At 40.5% G+C, this 15,550-nt stretch overlaps 1 protein-coding gene across 1 annotated transcript in view; it reads right to left on the bottom strand.

Annotated features, from left to right (window-relative positions):
* The window catches only part of LOC148900393 (E3 SUMO-protein ligase PIAS1-like), a 63,577-nt gene extending 49,439 nt beyond the window's left edge, over positions 1 to 14,138 (bottom strand). The window contains exon 1 of the mRNA XM_088992045.1: positions 14,109 to 14,138. Within this exon, the coding sequence (XP_088848171.1) occupies positions 14,109 to 14,132 (24 nt within the window). The 5' untranslated portion in view covers positions 14,133 to 14,138. The remainder of the gene's footprint in view (positions 1 to 14,108) is intronic.
* Between the last annotated feature and the right edge of the window lie 1,412 nt (positions 14,139 to 15,550).

The following is a 15,550-nucleotide window of genomic DNA, read 5'->3' as shown; positions in this document are numbered from 1 at the left end:
ACACAGCTCACCTCACCCACTACAAGGACTCTATCACACGCGCAAAATCGGAATACTATTCTGGACTGATTGATGCTAACAGTGGGAATTCACGGACTCTGTTTTCCCTATACAACAAAATCATTCAACCCCCTATCTCTCTCCCCCCACACTTTCACTCCTCAGACACCTGCAACGCACTACTTCTGTTTTTCACTGAAAAGATCAACAAGATCCACCAGCACCTCGGCTCCTCTGTATCCCCCCCCTCTCCCAACCTTCCTACTCCCTATCAACTGCTGTCGTCTTTTGAACTCCCTCATCCCTCCTTACTTTCTGACCTCATCACCAAGTCCAAGAATTCCACCTGTCAACTTGACCCCCTCCCTACTGTCCTCATCAAATCTTGTCTACCTGCTCTCCTCCCTTTTATTTCAGCTATTATTCACTCCTCACTGTCCACTGGAATTGTTCCTGTCCCTCTTAAAACCGCAGCTGTAACACCAATCCTGAAAAAACTTGGTTCAGATCCCAATGATTTCAATAACCTACGTCCAATTTCGCATCTTCCATTTATCGCTAAAATTCTCGAAAAAACCGTCGCCTGTCAACTCCACTCTCACCTCACTCACAATAACCTCTACGAACAATTCCAGTCTGGTTTCCGTCCCCGCCACAGCACTGAATCAGCCCTCATAAAAATCACGAACGACCTTCTCATAGCAGCAGATACCGGCTCCCTCTCTATTCTCATCCTTCTTGATCTATCTGCGGCCTTTGACACAATTTCTCACCCCATCCTGCTCAACCGACTCTCCACTCTAGGCGTGACACACACCCCACTCAGTTGGTTTCACTCCTACCTCACTGGCCGCTCACAGTTTATCCAAATTACCTCATTCACTTCACGGTCCTCCCCTGTGTCTTCTGGTGTGCCCCAAGGTTCTGTCCTGGGGCCCCTTCTCTTTATTATATACCTTCTTCCCCTTGGTGATATCTTCCGCAAATTTGGAATTCATTTTCACTGCTTCGCGGATGACACCCAGCTCTACCTCTCCAGTAAACCCGACGCCTCTCTTCCACCTGCATCCCTTACACTTTGCCTCTCAGAAATCAAATCCTGGTTTTCTCATAACTTTCTCAAACTAAACAGCGAAAAAACTGAACTTCTCCTTGTCGGTACAAAATCCACCCTTCACAAAGCAAACAGTTTCTCTCTCACCATTGACAATTCTACCGTGTCCCCCGCCCTTCAGGTTAAGAGCCTGGGTGTCATCCTTGATAGCACACTATCTTTTCACTCCCACATAAATAACATAACCCGGTCTGCATATTTTCACCTCCGCAATATCAATCGTCTCCGTCCCTCTCTCACCCCTCACACCACTGCTATCCTCGTCCACAGTCTCGTCACCTCCCGTATCGATTATTGTAATTCACTTCTTTTCGGGGTCAATCAAAAATGTCTCCATAAACTCCAACTAGTCCAAAATTCCTCAGCCCGGATCATCACAAAAACCCCCTCATTTCACCACATCACTCCTGTCCTCCAACAGCTCCACTGGCTCCCTGTTAAACTCCGTATTGAATTCAAGATACTTCTGTTTACATTTAAAGCCATCCATAACCTTGCCCCTCCCTATCTGTCTGACCTAATTCAAATCTCCGTTCCTACTCGGACCCTCAGATCCTCTTCCTCCCTCCACCTCTACACGCCCTCTGCCCGTCTCACAACGATGGGGTGCAGAGCTTTCAGCCGCTCCGCTCCTAAACTCTGGAACTCACTTCCACCCAACATCCGCAACATTGACTCCCTTCCTACTTTCAAATCTCACCTGAAAACCCACCTCTTTAAACTTGCTTACATGGTCTAATTTATTATGCTGTTTTATTATTTATTGCTTTATGCATGATTTTACTGTTTTGTGTGTTGTCTTTGTTGTAAAGTGTCCTTGAGTGTTCAGAAAGGCGCTTGTAAATTAAATGTATTATTATTATTATTAAGACGAAGAAGGCTACGGGGCGGACAACGTGTGCCCTTACTGCCTGAAAGTCTGCACTGACCAGATTGCTTTGGTTTTCACGCAGATTTTCAACAGATCCCTGAAGCTACGAGAGCCCCAATCTTGTTTCAAACAGTCCACCATATTCCCAGTCCCCACGAAATCACGATAGGCCTATCTGACATTTGTTGTCATGAAGTCCAACGAACACCTTGTGCTGGAAAACCTAAGGAACATCACCAGCCCCCTGCGGTAACCACCGCAGTTAGCCTACTGTGCAAACAAGTCTGTGGATGACAAAGTCAACATGTGGTTGCCCTAGATCCTCAGGTACCTCAAGGGCACAAGGACCGACACAAGGATCCTGTTTATGGACTTCAGCTCTACATCCAACACCTTTGTCCCAGAATTCCTCACGACCAAGCTTCCCCAGTTCAGTGTGTCCCCTACAATCTGCCAGTGGATCCTCAGCTTCCTAATGGCCAGGACACAACAGGTGAAGTAGGGACAACATAATCAACACGCCTTATCAGCACAGAGGCCCCTCAAGGATGCACCCTCTCTCAACAAAAACAACTGAACTTCAACGCACCCAGGTATCAAACTCATACACTTCGCAGATGACACTGCAGTCATTGGCCTCATCAAAGATAGCGACAAGTCTGCATGGCAGCAAGAATTGAACCACTGGGTGCCTTTTGTAACACAGGGTGAGTGCTGGCTGGGTCTCCATCAAGCTATGTCTAGCGTAAAATGAAAAAAACTTTGTGTGGTTCTAAAAGTGAGGGGATCGTTCAGATGCCTCCTACCATGTACTGAAATATTTGGATTAGCCATCATCAGTTTTTATGGTTCATCTATAAAACAAAGATCATAACTCGAGTAAACATTGGCATCATCCATGTTTGGCACAAGATGCAACATCCATTCAAAGGATGTGGGACATTCTAAATCCACTGAAAAAAAATCCATCATCACATGAAACAATAACCACCAATATAAAAAATGGACTTTCTCTCAATCTATAAAAGCAGAAAAAAATATGGGAGTGACATGTACGTAGTACATCAGTCGAAGATGACCAGGTTTCAATTTTAACAAGGCCAATTTCCCCTATTCATATTCCTTGGTATGACTTGATTTTCGATCTGAGGCGCATGATAATGATAAACAGTGTCTTTACACAAAATACAGGGCAATACTTACACACAATAAGAACCTTTCATTTCGTGCAATATGCAGATGAAGACAGCACTTTTCTGCAGAAAATTATCAGAACTTGGAGCATGAACGACAGTGCCCCAAAACTCACTATAGCCATGGAAGAGTAAATGAAGCTCTTCTTTGGTTGACAACAAGTTCTATTGTTTCCATGTCATGTGAAAACCGGTTCAATTTTGACTGCATTTAGGGTTTCTCTCTCACGGAAAGGTCAACATATTTTTGATTTTAAGAAGGAAAAATCACCATGATTTACACTTAACTCTTTGTCTATTGCAACAGAAGAGAAAGAAGGATCTCATAGATGAGTGTTTTCAAGATATTGGAATTTTCAACATCCAAACAAATGCTCGACAGGCACTATGCCTGCTTGGTGAGGTGACTTTAAACCCAACACGGAAAACAATGTTGTATCGTAACGTACAAACCATACTTTAAAGGACAACCGACGCCTCCGGACAAGTTGTGTCCATAATTTGTAAAATCATTTCAAATGATTTCTACTGAGCGTATTTTACAAAGATTCCACCGAATATAGCTATACTTTACGTTTTAAGACTCGCGCTGAATATTCAGGACGTCTTGTTTTCGAGTTGATGACGATCCCAACGTGACGTCACGTTTGGAACGGCCCTGACCGAGAAAGCGACACACAATACATTTTGTGGTACTTTGTTTGGTCTGAAAACTTCATGTTGATCCGTGTTAATGGTGAAATTAGAAGGAAAACACATAAATAACACGATGGTGAATCGTTGTGTGTTGCACCAAGACAACTATTAGATATTCGCTGACAGAAATTCCTCGCAGACAAATCAGCCCATTTTCAACAGAGCTTGGGCGCCATCTTCTGCATTTTCTGGGTGCTACATTGGTGTCATTGATGGTTCGAATTGATATGGGAGGACTCCTTTCATCGATTGCAAACATTTATGCTTTCCTCTTCAGAACTATTTGAATCGTATTCATAACTGGATGAGTAACAAGAAACCATCTTCTCCGAATCTGAAGCCATTGTTTTGATTCTCGAGCAAGGCAAGACGTCTTGGCGTGACGTTACGAACAAGGGGGCGGGACCGTCTGAAACTGGCCATTTCCGGTTTCATTTTGAAGTTGTTTTTGGACACTTTAAGTCATTTTTATTGGTGTTTTTCATTTGACTAAAAATATCAGCCTGCGTATTTTGGGTATTTTAGATGCCATAAAACGTTTTTCTGATGTCAATTAGGAAACAAAAAAATGGTGTAGGTTGTCCTTGAAGTGAACGTAAACAGAGGACACATACAAGCACCTCTTTGGCAGCTTGAACAACATAAAGCCTTTTAACAGAATGTTCATCTTGTGGCAAGAATTGGTTGTAAGAACATCTGATTTGAACCATCACCAAGTGGCTTCAAGAACCTGTGAAGTGACACCAGGTTGGTTGGCATGGTAACCACTCACCACAACATGCAAAGAACTGTGGTGGTGACTTGTCCTCACTATGGCCAAACAAGAGTAAAAAGTGGTTTCACGTTTCATATTCATTTAATGATAGTGATCAACAGCACATTTTATGTGCCCTAAATCTGTTATTGACACTGATTCAATACATATTTTTTTCAGTCCTGAGCACAACAGGTTTTTGACATATTTTCATTTTTTTTTTTTTTTTAAATTGACCCACACGTAAAAAACATGCACAATATGGATTCTACCATGCATTGTGATTTATAGCTGGGACATTTCAGAAAATAATTCCGCCTGTTGCTGAATCTAATGATTTATTTATAAATATTACAAAATACATCACAATATTATATGTATATTATGTTCTTGTTGTTATGTAAAGATGTATTTTATTATTGGATTGTTGTCATTATGAAAACCTGTTGTGCATGACAAAAAAAGGCCGATTCTGAATCAGCCCCCAAAAATACACACACACACACACACACACACACACACACACACACACACACACACACATATATATATATATATATATATATATATATATATATATATATATATATATATATATATATATATATATATATATATATATATATATATATATAGACACACAGAGAGAGAGAGAGAGAGAGAGAGAGAGAGAGAGAGAGAGAGAGAGAGAGAGAGAGAGAGAGAGAGAGAGAGAGAGAGAGAGAGAGAGAGAGAGAGAGAGAGAGAGGTTTACATACATGATGCAAAAAAAAGATGTATGCATTTGTTGACCGATGTTTTTTTTTATTCAACCCCCAAAAAATCGTGTAAATGATAATGCTTCGTGAGAAACTAGTTGAGGTCTGGGCAACTATTAAACAGCTTTTGTTTTTTTAGTAGAAACATAACATTACTTGTGAAAATTGGACTAAAGATTAAAAAAGGAAAAAAACAATAGTAAATTAAGTGGATGCATTGTTTCAAACAAGAAATGCATCATCGTAAGAGTTAGCAAGACCGCTAGCTCTTTAGTTGTTGTGACCTTGAATGGTTGGTTTCCACACTAAAAACGAACGTCCCAAGTCGCACTGAAGAATTTCCCCAATCCTGTGTCGAAAAACATGAAATAGGTTGAGTGACTGTGACACAGCGGGTCGTCAGCTGAAACCGTACCTGGCGAGAGAGCACCCTGAAGCAGGCACAGCAGGGCGACAGTCTGGTTTTCTGAAGGAATTTTTTCCTCTACCTCCATCATGACGCCGCATGACCTTGTGACCGTACGGCGGAAACACTGAGCAGCACAATTGAATAAAAGTGAGTTTGAAAGTATATGTACAGAATAGACTGAGTTCATATTGTTTGGTCTTTTTTCTTCCCATCAACAAAAACACCAAGTGGCCGTACAGCTGTCACATGGGGAATGATCTGTGAATGAATGGCTTTGACACTTAAATCCCACAAATGTATTTGTAACACATCTGAAGGTAGATGAAACCAGCCACCACAAAAAGTGGCCGAACATAGTGTGATTCCCGTTCACAACTGCTTAGGAGTGTCTCCAATAATAAACAGAAGCCATGCCTTGAAAGAACCGGTTCGCGTCACAATTTGAGAGTCAAAAACTACATTTGAAAAAAGTTGATATGAGCAATGTAGCGTCAATGTCAATGCAGCTCAATTCACCACCAGCAGCGATTAAACAGATAAATCGCGAGCAATTCCTCCAAAAAGAGACTTGTTTAATGCCACTGACTAGTTGAAGATTGTCGTCAAACCAGGCATAAAACAAAGAATTACACGTTGTGTATTTAAATAACCACATAGCTTTGTTTTAGGAAAGTGCTTATCTCAATGTGAACAAAAAAAAATGCAAAAAACAGGCAGTTGGGATGCTGAGTTTCCATCTCAGCTGCCTTCCTGTGTGCAGTTTGCATCTTCTCCCCTTTGGCTTTGGGGGTTTTCTCCAGGTATTCTGACTTCCTCAACATTCAAGCGGCTTTGTTATAATGCCTGAAACAATGGCTATTTGAAAACTAATGATAACAACAAATAAACAAAATAATACTCACAGGCATGTATTCTTCATTATTTACAAAAATAACAGCTAATATAAAGGCAGCTTGTCGCGTCACTGAATGTAGTTGTACTACTCTTTATTGTGTCAACTGCCCTGGTGTTAAAGATCACACACCACGGGGACCTGTAATTAATTCATCACAATGCATGACCTATTTGTTTTATGATCGATCGAATTAATGAAGTCTATATGTTGTGCTTTTATTATGTACAATATTATAGAGCTGGGGTTCCCAAACCTTTTAGAGTGAAGATCTACTTTTTGATCGACCAGCCTCACATGATCAACCCGTTATAGAGCATGCGCATGCACATACACACACACGCCATGATGAGCAACAGCCTGACGCAGAGGCATGTGACGCACTTTAGCATCCACTTACCATTTGAAATTCCTATTCTTTGCCCATGTGCTTTATGAATCGTACAAAAAACTAACTGAATGAGAATAATGGTAATGATAACAAGCTGAAATTGCAGACTGCTTAGCGCCAACAACTTCCAGTGATGCAGGTCACGTGCCACAGAATGTTAAAAATTTACCGGCTGTATTTTATTACATTTTTAAAATTGTTTTTGTGACAATAAGACTGATAGGATGGGGAGGATACATTGTACATTCAGCCCAAAAAGTATATTCTTAACATGCTCAAAAATACACAAATGTTTTGTTCGTTCATTTGTTTGTTTGTATTTTTATCTTTTAAATTTCTTCTCTGCACCACTCGCGATCGATTTGGGAACAGTCCACAATCTACCAGTCGATTGCTATCAACATCATAGGCACACCTGTTATAGAGTAACACTACTGAGGATATGATTCCCCAAATCTTGAGACAATATTAGATTATGACTGATTTAGTTGGAAGAACTGCTGTTCAACCTTGGAGGTTTATTTTCCTGAATATGTTTCAATTCCCCCATTTTGGATGTGAAGCGACTGTATATGGACCAAATGTATAGACAATGTTTCTATCTTGAAAATGTCACAAAGCGTTTGAAACAACTATTCGACCTATAAATAAATGTATTTTTAATTAACCAATTCACACTGGAAGCAAGAAGAGTGACATCATGATGGTCGCAGTACATTTCAATGTGCTTACGTCTGCTTACGTCCATCTGTTATTTTAATCTCGAAGAAGCCATTACATATTCTCGGACCAGGCCAGCGATAATCATGATCGGCATTGCAAATTTCCACATTGTGGGACTATTAAAGCCTTTCTGAATCTGATTCTGATGCTAAGAAACAGAATCTTCTTTTCTACTTTCATAGATTATCTTTCAATGCAAAAATCCAGCTATTTATGGAGTTTAAAAAAAATCACCGAGATACAGTTCACACCCCACAACCTCAGACACTCTGAATATAATAAATAAAACAAGCATAGCCTCCAGCAGAGGAAACCAGAAACGAACTTATCAGGGCATCAATCAAAACATTAAACTTTCAGTGAGATTTTTTGGAAACATTCCAGTGTCAGTTTGTCACTCATATTTGACTGGATTACGCTGCTGCTTAAATTCTCATTTTATGAGATGTATTTTTTCAGGTGTTTAATGAAGTCAAGTTTGTACTTATATTGGTAACGATTATCCATATCTTCTTCAATAATACTATTATGGGGCTAGAACGCCAAAAAACAACAACCACAGCATGGGTGGGGAACTTTTTAGTATTTTCCCCATACAAAAATCCAAACTGAGCAATTGTGAAAACATTTCACACACAAATGCTCAAAATTTAAAATATGAGACGTTTGTTTGAACCATTCCTTTTCCAGAGATGAAAGTGGACGTTGCTGAAAATTCCGAGGTGGGGGGGGGGGGTCAATAAATTAGATATATATAAATGAAATGTCAAATATGAGACATTCAATGATTAATCTGCCTTTTGTATGCACACCTTTAAGAATTTTGTTCTCAGCAAAAATTTTAAATCTCTGAGATATGGCGATTGTCATGAGAATGCGAAGGGAGGAATCGATGAGAAGGTTTCTTCAGCCGTCATCTGTACAAAAGTGAAGGTTTCGGACGTTTCGCCTCCTATCCAAGAGGCTTCGTCAGCGAACTAAAGTCTGACTGGTCGTATCGGCCCCATTTATATATCCCTAATGTCCAGACCTGGTGGCGCCGGACACAGCTATGATAGGTCCCTACTCTCAGGTTGGGGGGGGGGGGGGGCGCGGGACCCCCCCCCCTGTGGCCCCACTGATTGTTCCTACATTCCTGACTAACGATTGGCCTATTACCCCCACTACCCCCGGTATCACCTCATCAGCATAACGACCCTCATCAGCATTGCGAAAGTTGCCTAACCTGTTTTGCCTGAGCAGGCTATTGTATGAACGATCCAAATTGAACCTCACACCACCAGACCGGTTTAATGAAGGATTTTGTTGTTTTATAAGAATCGCCTCTTTTACCCCCCTTTCAAACCATCTATGTTCTTTCGCTAAGATTTTAACCTCATTGTCGTCAAATGAGTGGTTGCTAGCTTTTAGGTGCAAATGTACTGCCGATTGAGGCCCACTAGTATTATCCCTGCGATGTTGATAAAGTCTTTTTTTGAGAATTTGTTGAGTCTCCCCAATGTACTGCTCTTTACAATTTTCATTCTTACAATGTATGGAATAAACTACATTACTTTGTTTTTCATTTGGTAGCCTATCTTTTGGATGCACTAATTTTTGCCTTAACGTGTTTATCGGTTTGAAATAAGTAGGAATTTTATGTTGCCAAAGGACTCTTTGTAATTTTTCAGAAACTCCTGCAATGTACGGTACTGCTACTCCTCTCCTTTTAGAATCTTGAGAATTATTGGTTTCGTTCGCTATTCTTTCTTTCTGACATTTGTTGAATGACCACTGAGGGTACCCACAGTTAGTGAGTGCTCTCCTGATATGTTTTGACTCCTTTTCTCTACCTTCAGTGCTAGTTGGTATTAGTTTAGCCCTATGCTGGAGGGTTCTGATAACTCCTAGTTTATGTTGTAAAGGGTGGTTAGAGTCAAAAAGTAAGTATTGGTCAGTGTGCGTAGCCTTCCTAAAGACTTCTGTTTTTAGCGCTCTGTCCTCTTTTATAATTACTTTACAATCCAAGAAGGCTAGTTGGTTCTCTTGAATGTCCTCACGAGTAAATTTAATGTTGAAGTCTACAGAGTTGAGATGATCTGTGAAGGATTGAATTTCTTGTTTCTTAATTATGACAAAAGTATCGTCCACATATCTAAACCAGTGTCTAGGTTTTGTCCCTGGGAAGGATGTGAGGGCCTGTTTCTCCATCTCTTCCATGTAAAGATTAGCCACTATGGGTGAAACTGGTGAGCCCATAGCACAACCATGGATTTGTTTATAAAATTTTTCCCGAAATTGAAAATACGTAGTATTAAGGCAGATTTCTAATAATTGGCATGTTTGTAATTTAATTACAATTATAATTAATTATAATTTACTCGTGTTTGTGCCTCAACATGGCTTGTGAAAACAACATTTGGACAAAAAGGGAAATTAGCAGAAAAACATATCTGTCTGACCTTGAACAAAATGAAGTGTATGCGTGCGCCTATGCTCGCGCAGCAGCGAGCAGCGAACTATTGAGTGCTGAGACGCACTTCGTTCGAGAGGTGTCGCTACAAGCAAAGCAACAAACTCAAAGGTGTGCTCAGTCAATGCTGTCAACGAATATCGTAATTAATTTTAGTCCATTTTTCCTCAATTTTCCAGAGGAACTTTGATGAAAAGTTGCGAAATCTGAAGTTTCGGGAAAATCCAAAGAACTTTCATCTCTGCTTTTCTGTCCAGCTTGTCCCCAAAGTAGCATGTGAGCTTCAGACGATCCCAGCTGACTTTGGGCGAGAGGCAAGGTACCCTCTCTGGAACGGCAAAGGACCAATCACAGAGCAGAGCAATAAAAGAAAACTACCAGTCACAACTTTGGGCTATATAAGGTATTCTGTTCAGCTAACATGCAAATCTTTGGAATGTGGGGGAAGTCAGAATACCTAGAGAAAACCCCCACAGCCAAAGGGGAGAAGATGCAAACTGCACACAGGAAGGCAACTGAGATGGAAACTCAGAATCCCAACTGCCTGTTAGGCAAAGCTAAAGGCTACCGCATTTGTTTGATTATTGAATAGTCATACATTTTTCACACATATCTTATGTATGGCAGGCAAAGCAAATGAATAGTTTCTCTGCCGTTACTGGAGAGATACCATCATGGAAACACACCAGGGTTACGTCTACAGTACACTGTATATCGACAAAATCTCAGATCGATACCTGCTACAAAGATGTGATCTCTACAATAGAAAATAAACTGCTACTTAAAACTGCAAATTTTGATGTGTACAAAGGCATTGTTTTGACCTGCCAATTTTTAGATAACCTATTTTTATAACTTCATTCAATGGGACGAGGGACTCTGTGCTCAAAACACTTATTAAATTAACTCATTCGCTGACATTCCCGGATTTATTTGGGAACTGAAAAATGTGACGTGCAGCGTCATTCCCGAATTTGTTCGGTTTTGAGTTTTTCTTGGGGTGCGGGGGGTCTATAAAGCGCTGGTCAGACTTCTGGCAATGTTTTTCCTTTTCACGAGGGTGCAGCATTTGCCTTGCGTCCATGTTCATGCTTTGTTCCAGCTTCTAAAGCACTATATAAATCAATATGTAATTATTGTATTTTGTACCGTCACATCCATTTCAAGCTCCAGCCCATATAGGAATTAACTCTTTTTTTCTGATGAAAGAAGAGAGTCTAAGGTTCTTACCCTGCATTGAATGTTTATGTAGTCCTAAAACTGAATATTTGGTGGGTCCTGCAATTTGAGTGAAAATGACAAAAACAATGGCACTGGAGTGGGCACATTATCTGGCAGTGAAAGACTTAACTGAGAGTGAAAGGGTGGGGAAAAAATATCACAGCTGGCGAGTGTTGGACCATACTTTTATGCCACCAAAACAATACATTCAACCAGCTGTGACAAGTCCAACCAGAAATGCTAAAAATGACTACATAAACTTTATCAATATTTGTTCTGATAGAATAGACAGACAATCGCATTACACCCAAAGCTGATATTTTTTAGGCTGAACTCCACAAAGGACAAACTTAAAAGCCACGTGACGTACCATCAATGCGCCTCGATCTCACACCAGTGTCCAAATACAAGCAGCCTTTGAATTTATATATTTTTATGGTGTACATGACAACCCTTCTTCTGTGCAGTTCTTCTTCTACACTTTGTCAATTTTAACATCCAAGCACATTGCCACTTTCTTGCACATGGACAAAAGAGACAAGTGAGACAAATCCAAATCTCTTGGCCAAATTCAGCATGTTTTTTTTTGTGGACCGGAGGCTTCATGAGGAAGAGACTTCGATGGACGCAGCCTGCGAAGGGCCCTTTGAAAGACACAGATTAAGGATTTGTATTTGGCAAATGTACTGTATTTGCATTGAAAGAAAAAATACAATGCCATAATGCAAAGCAAAAATAAGCAAGGGCTGATTCCGAAACAGCAAACAAGATGTACACTGTCATGTTATTCCACATTTTTCCAAAGAATTTACTCATGCAAGTTCTGTCCACCCCCCACAAGAATGCACGAATGGACACGCACGCGTAGGTTGCAGTGAACATTTCCGAGAGTGATTTACAGTTAGAGAAGAGACATGCCATGCAGGTGACATGAAAAACAAATGCTGTTCCAAGTATTGTTTAATGAGCAAGAAGTGAGGTGTGATGTAAACTGACTCAGGGAGGATAACAATTCCCAGCAGGTAGAGGCAGTGGTGTTTTGGGCATAATGTTCATCATGACGGCAAAGTCTGTGTAAATTACGCTTCTCAAACACCGGACCAAAGCAGCACTCTCTTCATCGTAAATTAAGGAGTACACACTGTTTTTGCTGCAGGGTTGTCCATGTGTGAGGAACTGTTAAACGAGCACCATGTCTGTTTCACATCCTGGTCCACCTTATTCTCCAAAGTGTATTTTGTGCCAAAACACCAGCCAGCATTGTATCTTTCACATAAAAAGTGGACTCAGAGGAGGTAAACTAATTTCAATGGCTGATAATTATACATCTTCGTTCTTTCAGGACAAATACTGCTGTGTATGGCAGATGAGGCATAGCTGTGGGTATCGATCAATGTGCAGTCAAGTCCAATGCTAATACACATGTGGCCATTATCAAGCTGTTAGTTTTTTAATTGTAAAGTTATGATACCTACATGAGAAATTGAAGTTGTCAAAAATAATTAAAGACAAAAGATTTACTTTTTCACTGTTGCAAATGAAATATCGATGCAAAGTATCCAAAGTTAGGTCATTCACTGCTATTCCTGGATTTATTTGGTAATTGAAAATATGAGGTGGAGTGCCATTCCAGAATTTATTCAGGTTTAGTTTTTTTTTCTTGTGGCGGTGCCGATAAAATACTGGTCTGACCTCTGGCAATGTTTTTCCCTTCCACGAAGGGGCAGCATTTGCATATTGTACAGCCGCTATCACTTGCACCTCATATTACTCCAGACTCATATAACTTGGGAATTAAGTCTTTTTTTCTGATGAAAGAAGAGATTCTAAGATTTCTTATGCTGCATTAAATGTGTATGTAGTCCTCAAATTCAATATTCAGTGGGTCCTGGAATTTGAGTGTAAATGACAAAAACCCTGGCACTGGAGTGGACACATTTTTGAACGTCTGGCAATGAATGAGTTAAACGCGTGCACAAGGTTCATGAAACGTGTGATATTGTGCCTAACGGTTCACGAGACGCCAATACATTGCTCTTTTCATCAACAGGTACAGTGAGCGCCACATATGAACGGGCCAGGTAATCAACTTCGACTTCGAGAGCTTGGACTCGTCGCTCGAGATGTTTAAATAAGTGTGCAATAAACAGTGAGTGTGAGGTGATTATTCAACGTGAAGAGCGCGCACACCAATATTCACTCTCACGCACACACACACACGAACCGCTGTCATGTTCGTGCCCCGTCTGACAGTCTTGACAGTCGGCGAGACAAATCGCTCGCTCACCGACATTTGCAAAAGCCTGCTTTTTACAAAAGGCACATTAGAACGCCAGTGATGGGAGCTCGCAACGTGCTGTTTAAACGTGAAACGTTGATGCCCGCCCATTTAGCAACCGCTCAATTGGGAAGGGGAGGGGGGCAAAAGGGTCTGTCCAGTTCCGCCAAACCCGCGAGTCTCCATATCAACATAAACACGCTTGCGCGTGCACCCAAAAGTTGCATGACTGTTTTGGCGTCATAGTGGAATCAATATCAGCACACGGACGCTTAAGCCGGCAGAGCCACGAGTGACTTGACAAGCGAACACTCGGCAAGCGCTGAAAACGAGACCGATTTCAGGCTGCGCCTTACCTTGAGTTCCGCACTCTCCGCCATCTTGTATTTCTCTGCGCAGGCGTGTTTCAGAAGCCCAGCCACGGGGACGCGCACTTCGCGAACGCGCACCCGGCCACTAGGATTTGGTCACAAACGTTACGAAATACTAATTGACAACAAAAACTACAGGTGCAAAGTTTCATTTCAAAATATATATTTAATCCAATTCATTATAAATTCAATGAATTGTGATTTTGATATTCTTAAACGTCGTTTTTCAATCCACGATTCGATTTTGTTCCCCTTTTTTGATTGTTAGTTTGGGGCGGAGCTTGTTTTATTTATTTGCATAGAGGCATGCGTCTCCAGGGGTACAACAGAAGGGACATCTGTATTTTTTTCATTATCCTTTCTCCAATCACACAATAAATTATTTCATTTCATTCAGAAACGACATGGACATCAAAACATTATAAAATGTCGTCGCAAAGTTTCTTGACGTTCACACGATCACAATAATGGTGGTTCTGGTTTACACATAGAAATCCACGACTAGGCATTGATCATAGTAAATTACTGCGCTTTTCTACACGAATGTCTGTACTTGCACAGTAGTAAATGCGGCCAATAATTGCGTTTCCTTTAGAGGCCAGTAGGGGGCGTCAAAGTACGTCAAATAAAGCCCAACCATCCAAAAAAATAAAATACGAAATGAAATGAAATGAAACAAAACAAAATGGCCACCAGGACAGTATGATTTGCCCTATTTATATAATTACTGTATTCCATCGTAATTATTATTTGTCACGTCTGCCCTCTTACGTAATGCTTGTATTTTGGACAGGCATATAATTTGTTAATTAGAGTCACAAATCTATTACAGTACATCACTAAGAGGCACAAAACGTTTCCAAAAGAAAAAAGTCACACAATTTAGTAGGATGAGGTTTTATTCTAACAGTATGTACAGTATTTAATGCACCTGTCCCATTATTGTTAATTGTCATTGATGAGACAGGTATGTGACCACTGACCACATATGTTTATCCAGGTTTCTAAATCATCCCAGCACATACGATCGAACAATGTCAACGGTAGTTAACACGAGTGCTGAAAATGATGATGGTTGTAATATTGGTTGCGCAAGTGCATTCAGCGTTCTGTAAAAACTGTAAGGAACATTGGAAGAACAGAAATCAAGACATGCGCACATTCATGGCACAAACAATAGAAAATGTGGCCAGCAGTTTATTTAAGCGCGTGTGGCTGCCGCCGCTCACCCGCAGAAAAAAATTTCCTGTGACTGCAAAGTGTCCTTGAGAGTTTTGAAAGGCACTTAAAAATGCAATGGATTATTATTAATACGTTCAATTTATGACACTGATAATGCCTGATGAATGTCTAATATGTACTGCAATAAAGTCTGATTTGAATCTTCATGCAAACCTGATGATTCATTTATATAGTGTTTTTTCATC

The sequence above is a fragment of the Hippocampus bargibanti genome, linkage group LG03, assembly GCF_051943395.1.
Source record: "Hippocampus bargibanti isolate YZ-2025 linkage group LG03, ASM5194339v1, whole genome shotgun sequence".
In the NCBI taxonomy this organism is placed as follows: Eukaryota; Metazoa; Chordata; class Actinopteri; order Syngnathiformes; family Syngnathidae; genus Hippocampus; species Hippocampus bargibanti.
The sequence above is the reverse complement of the archived record's forward strand: the minus strand, read 5'-3'. Positions and strand labels throughout refer to the sequence as shown.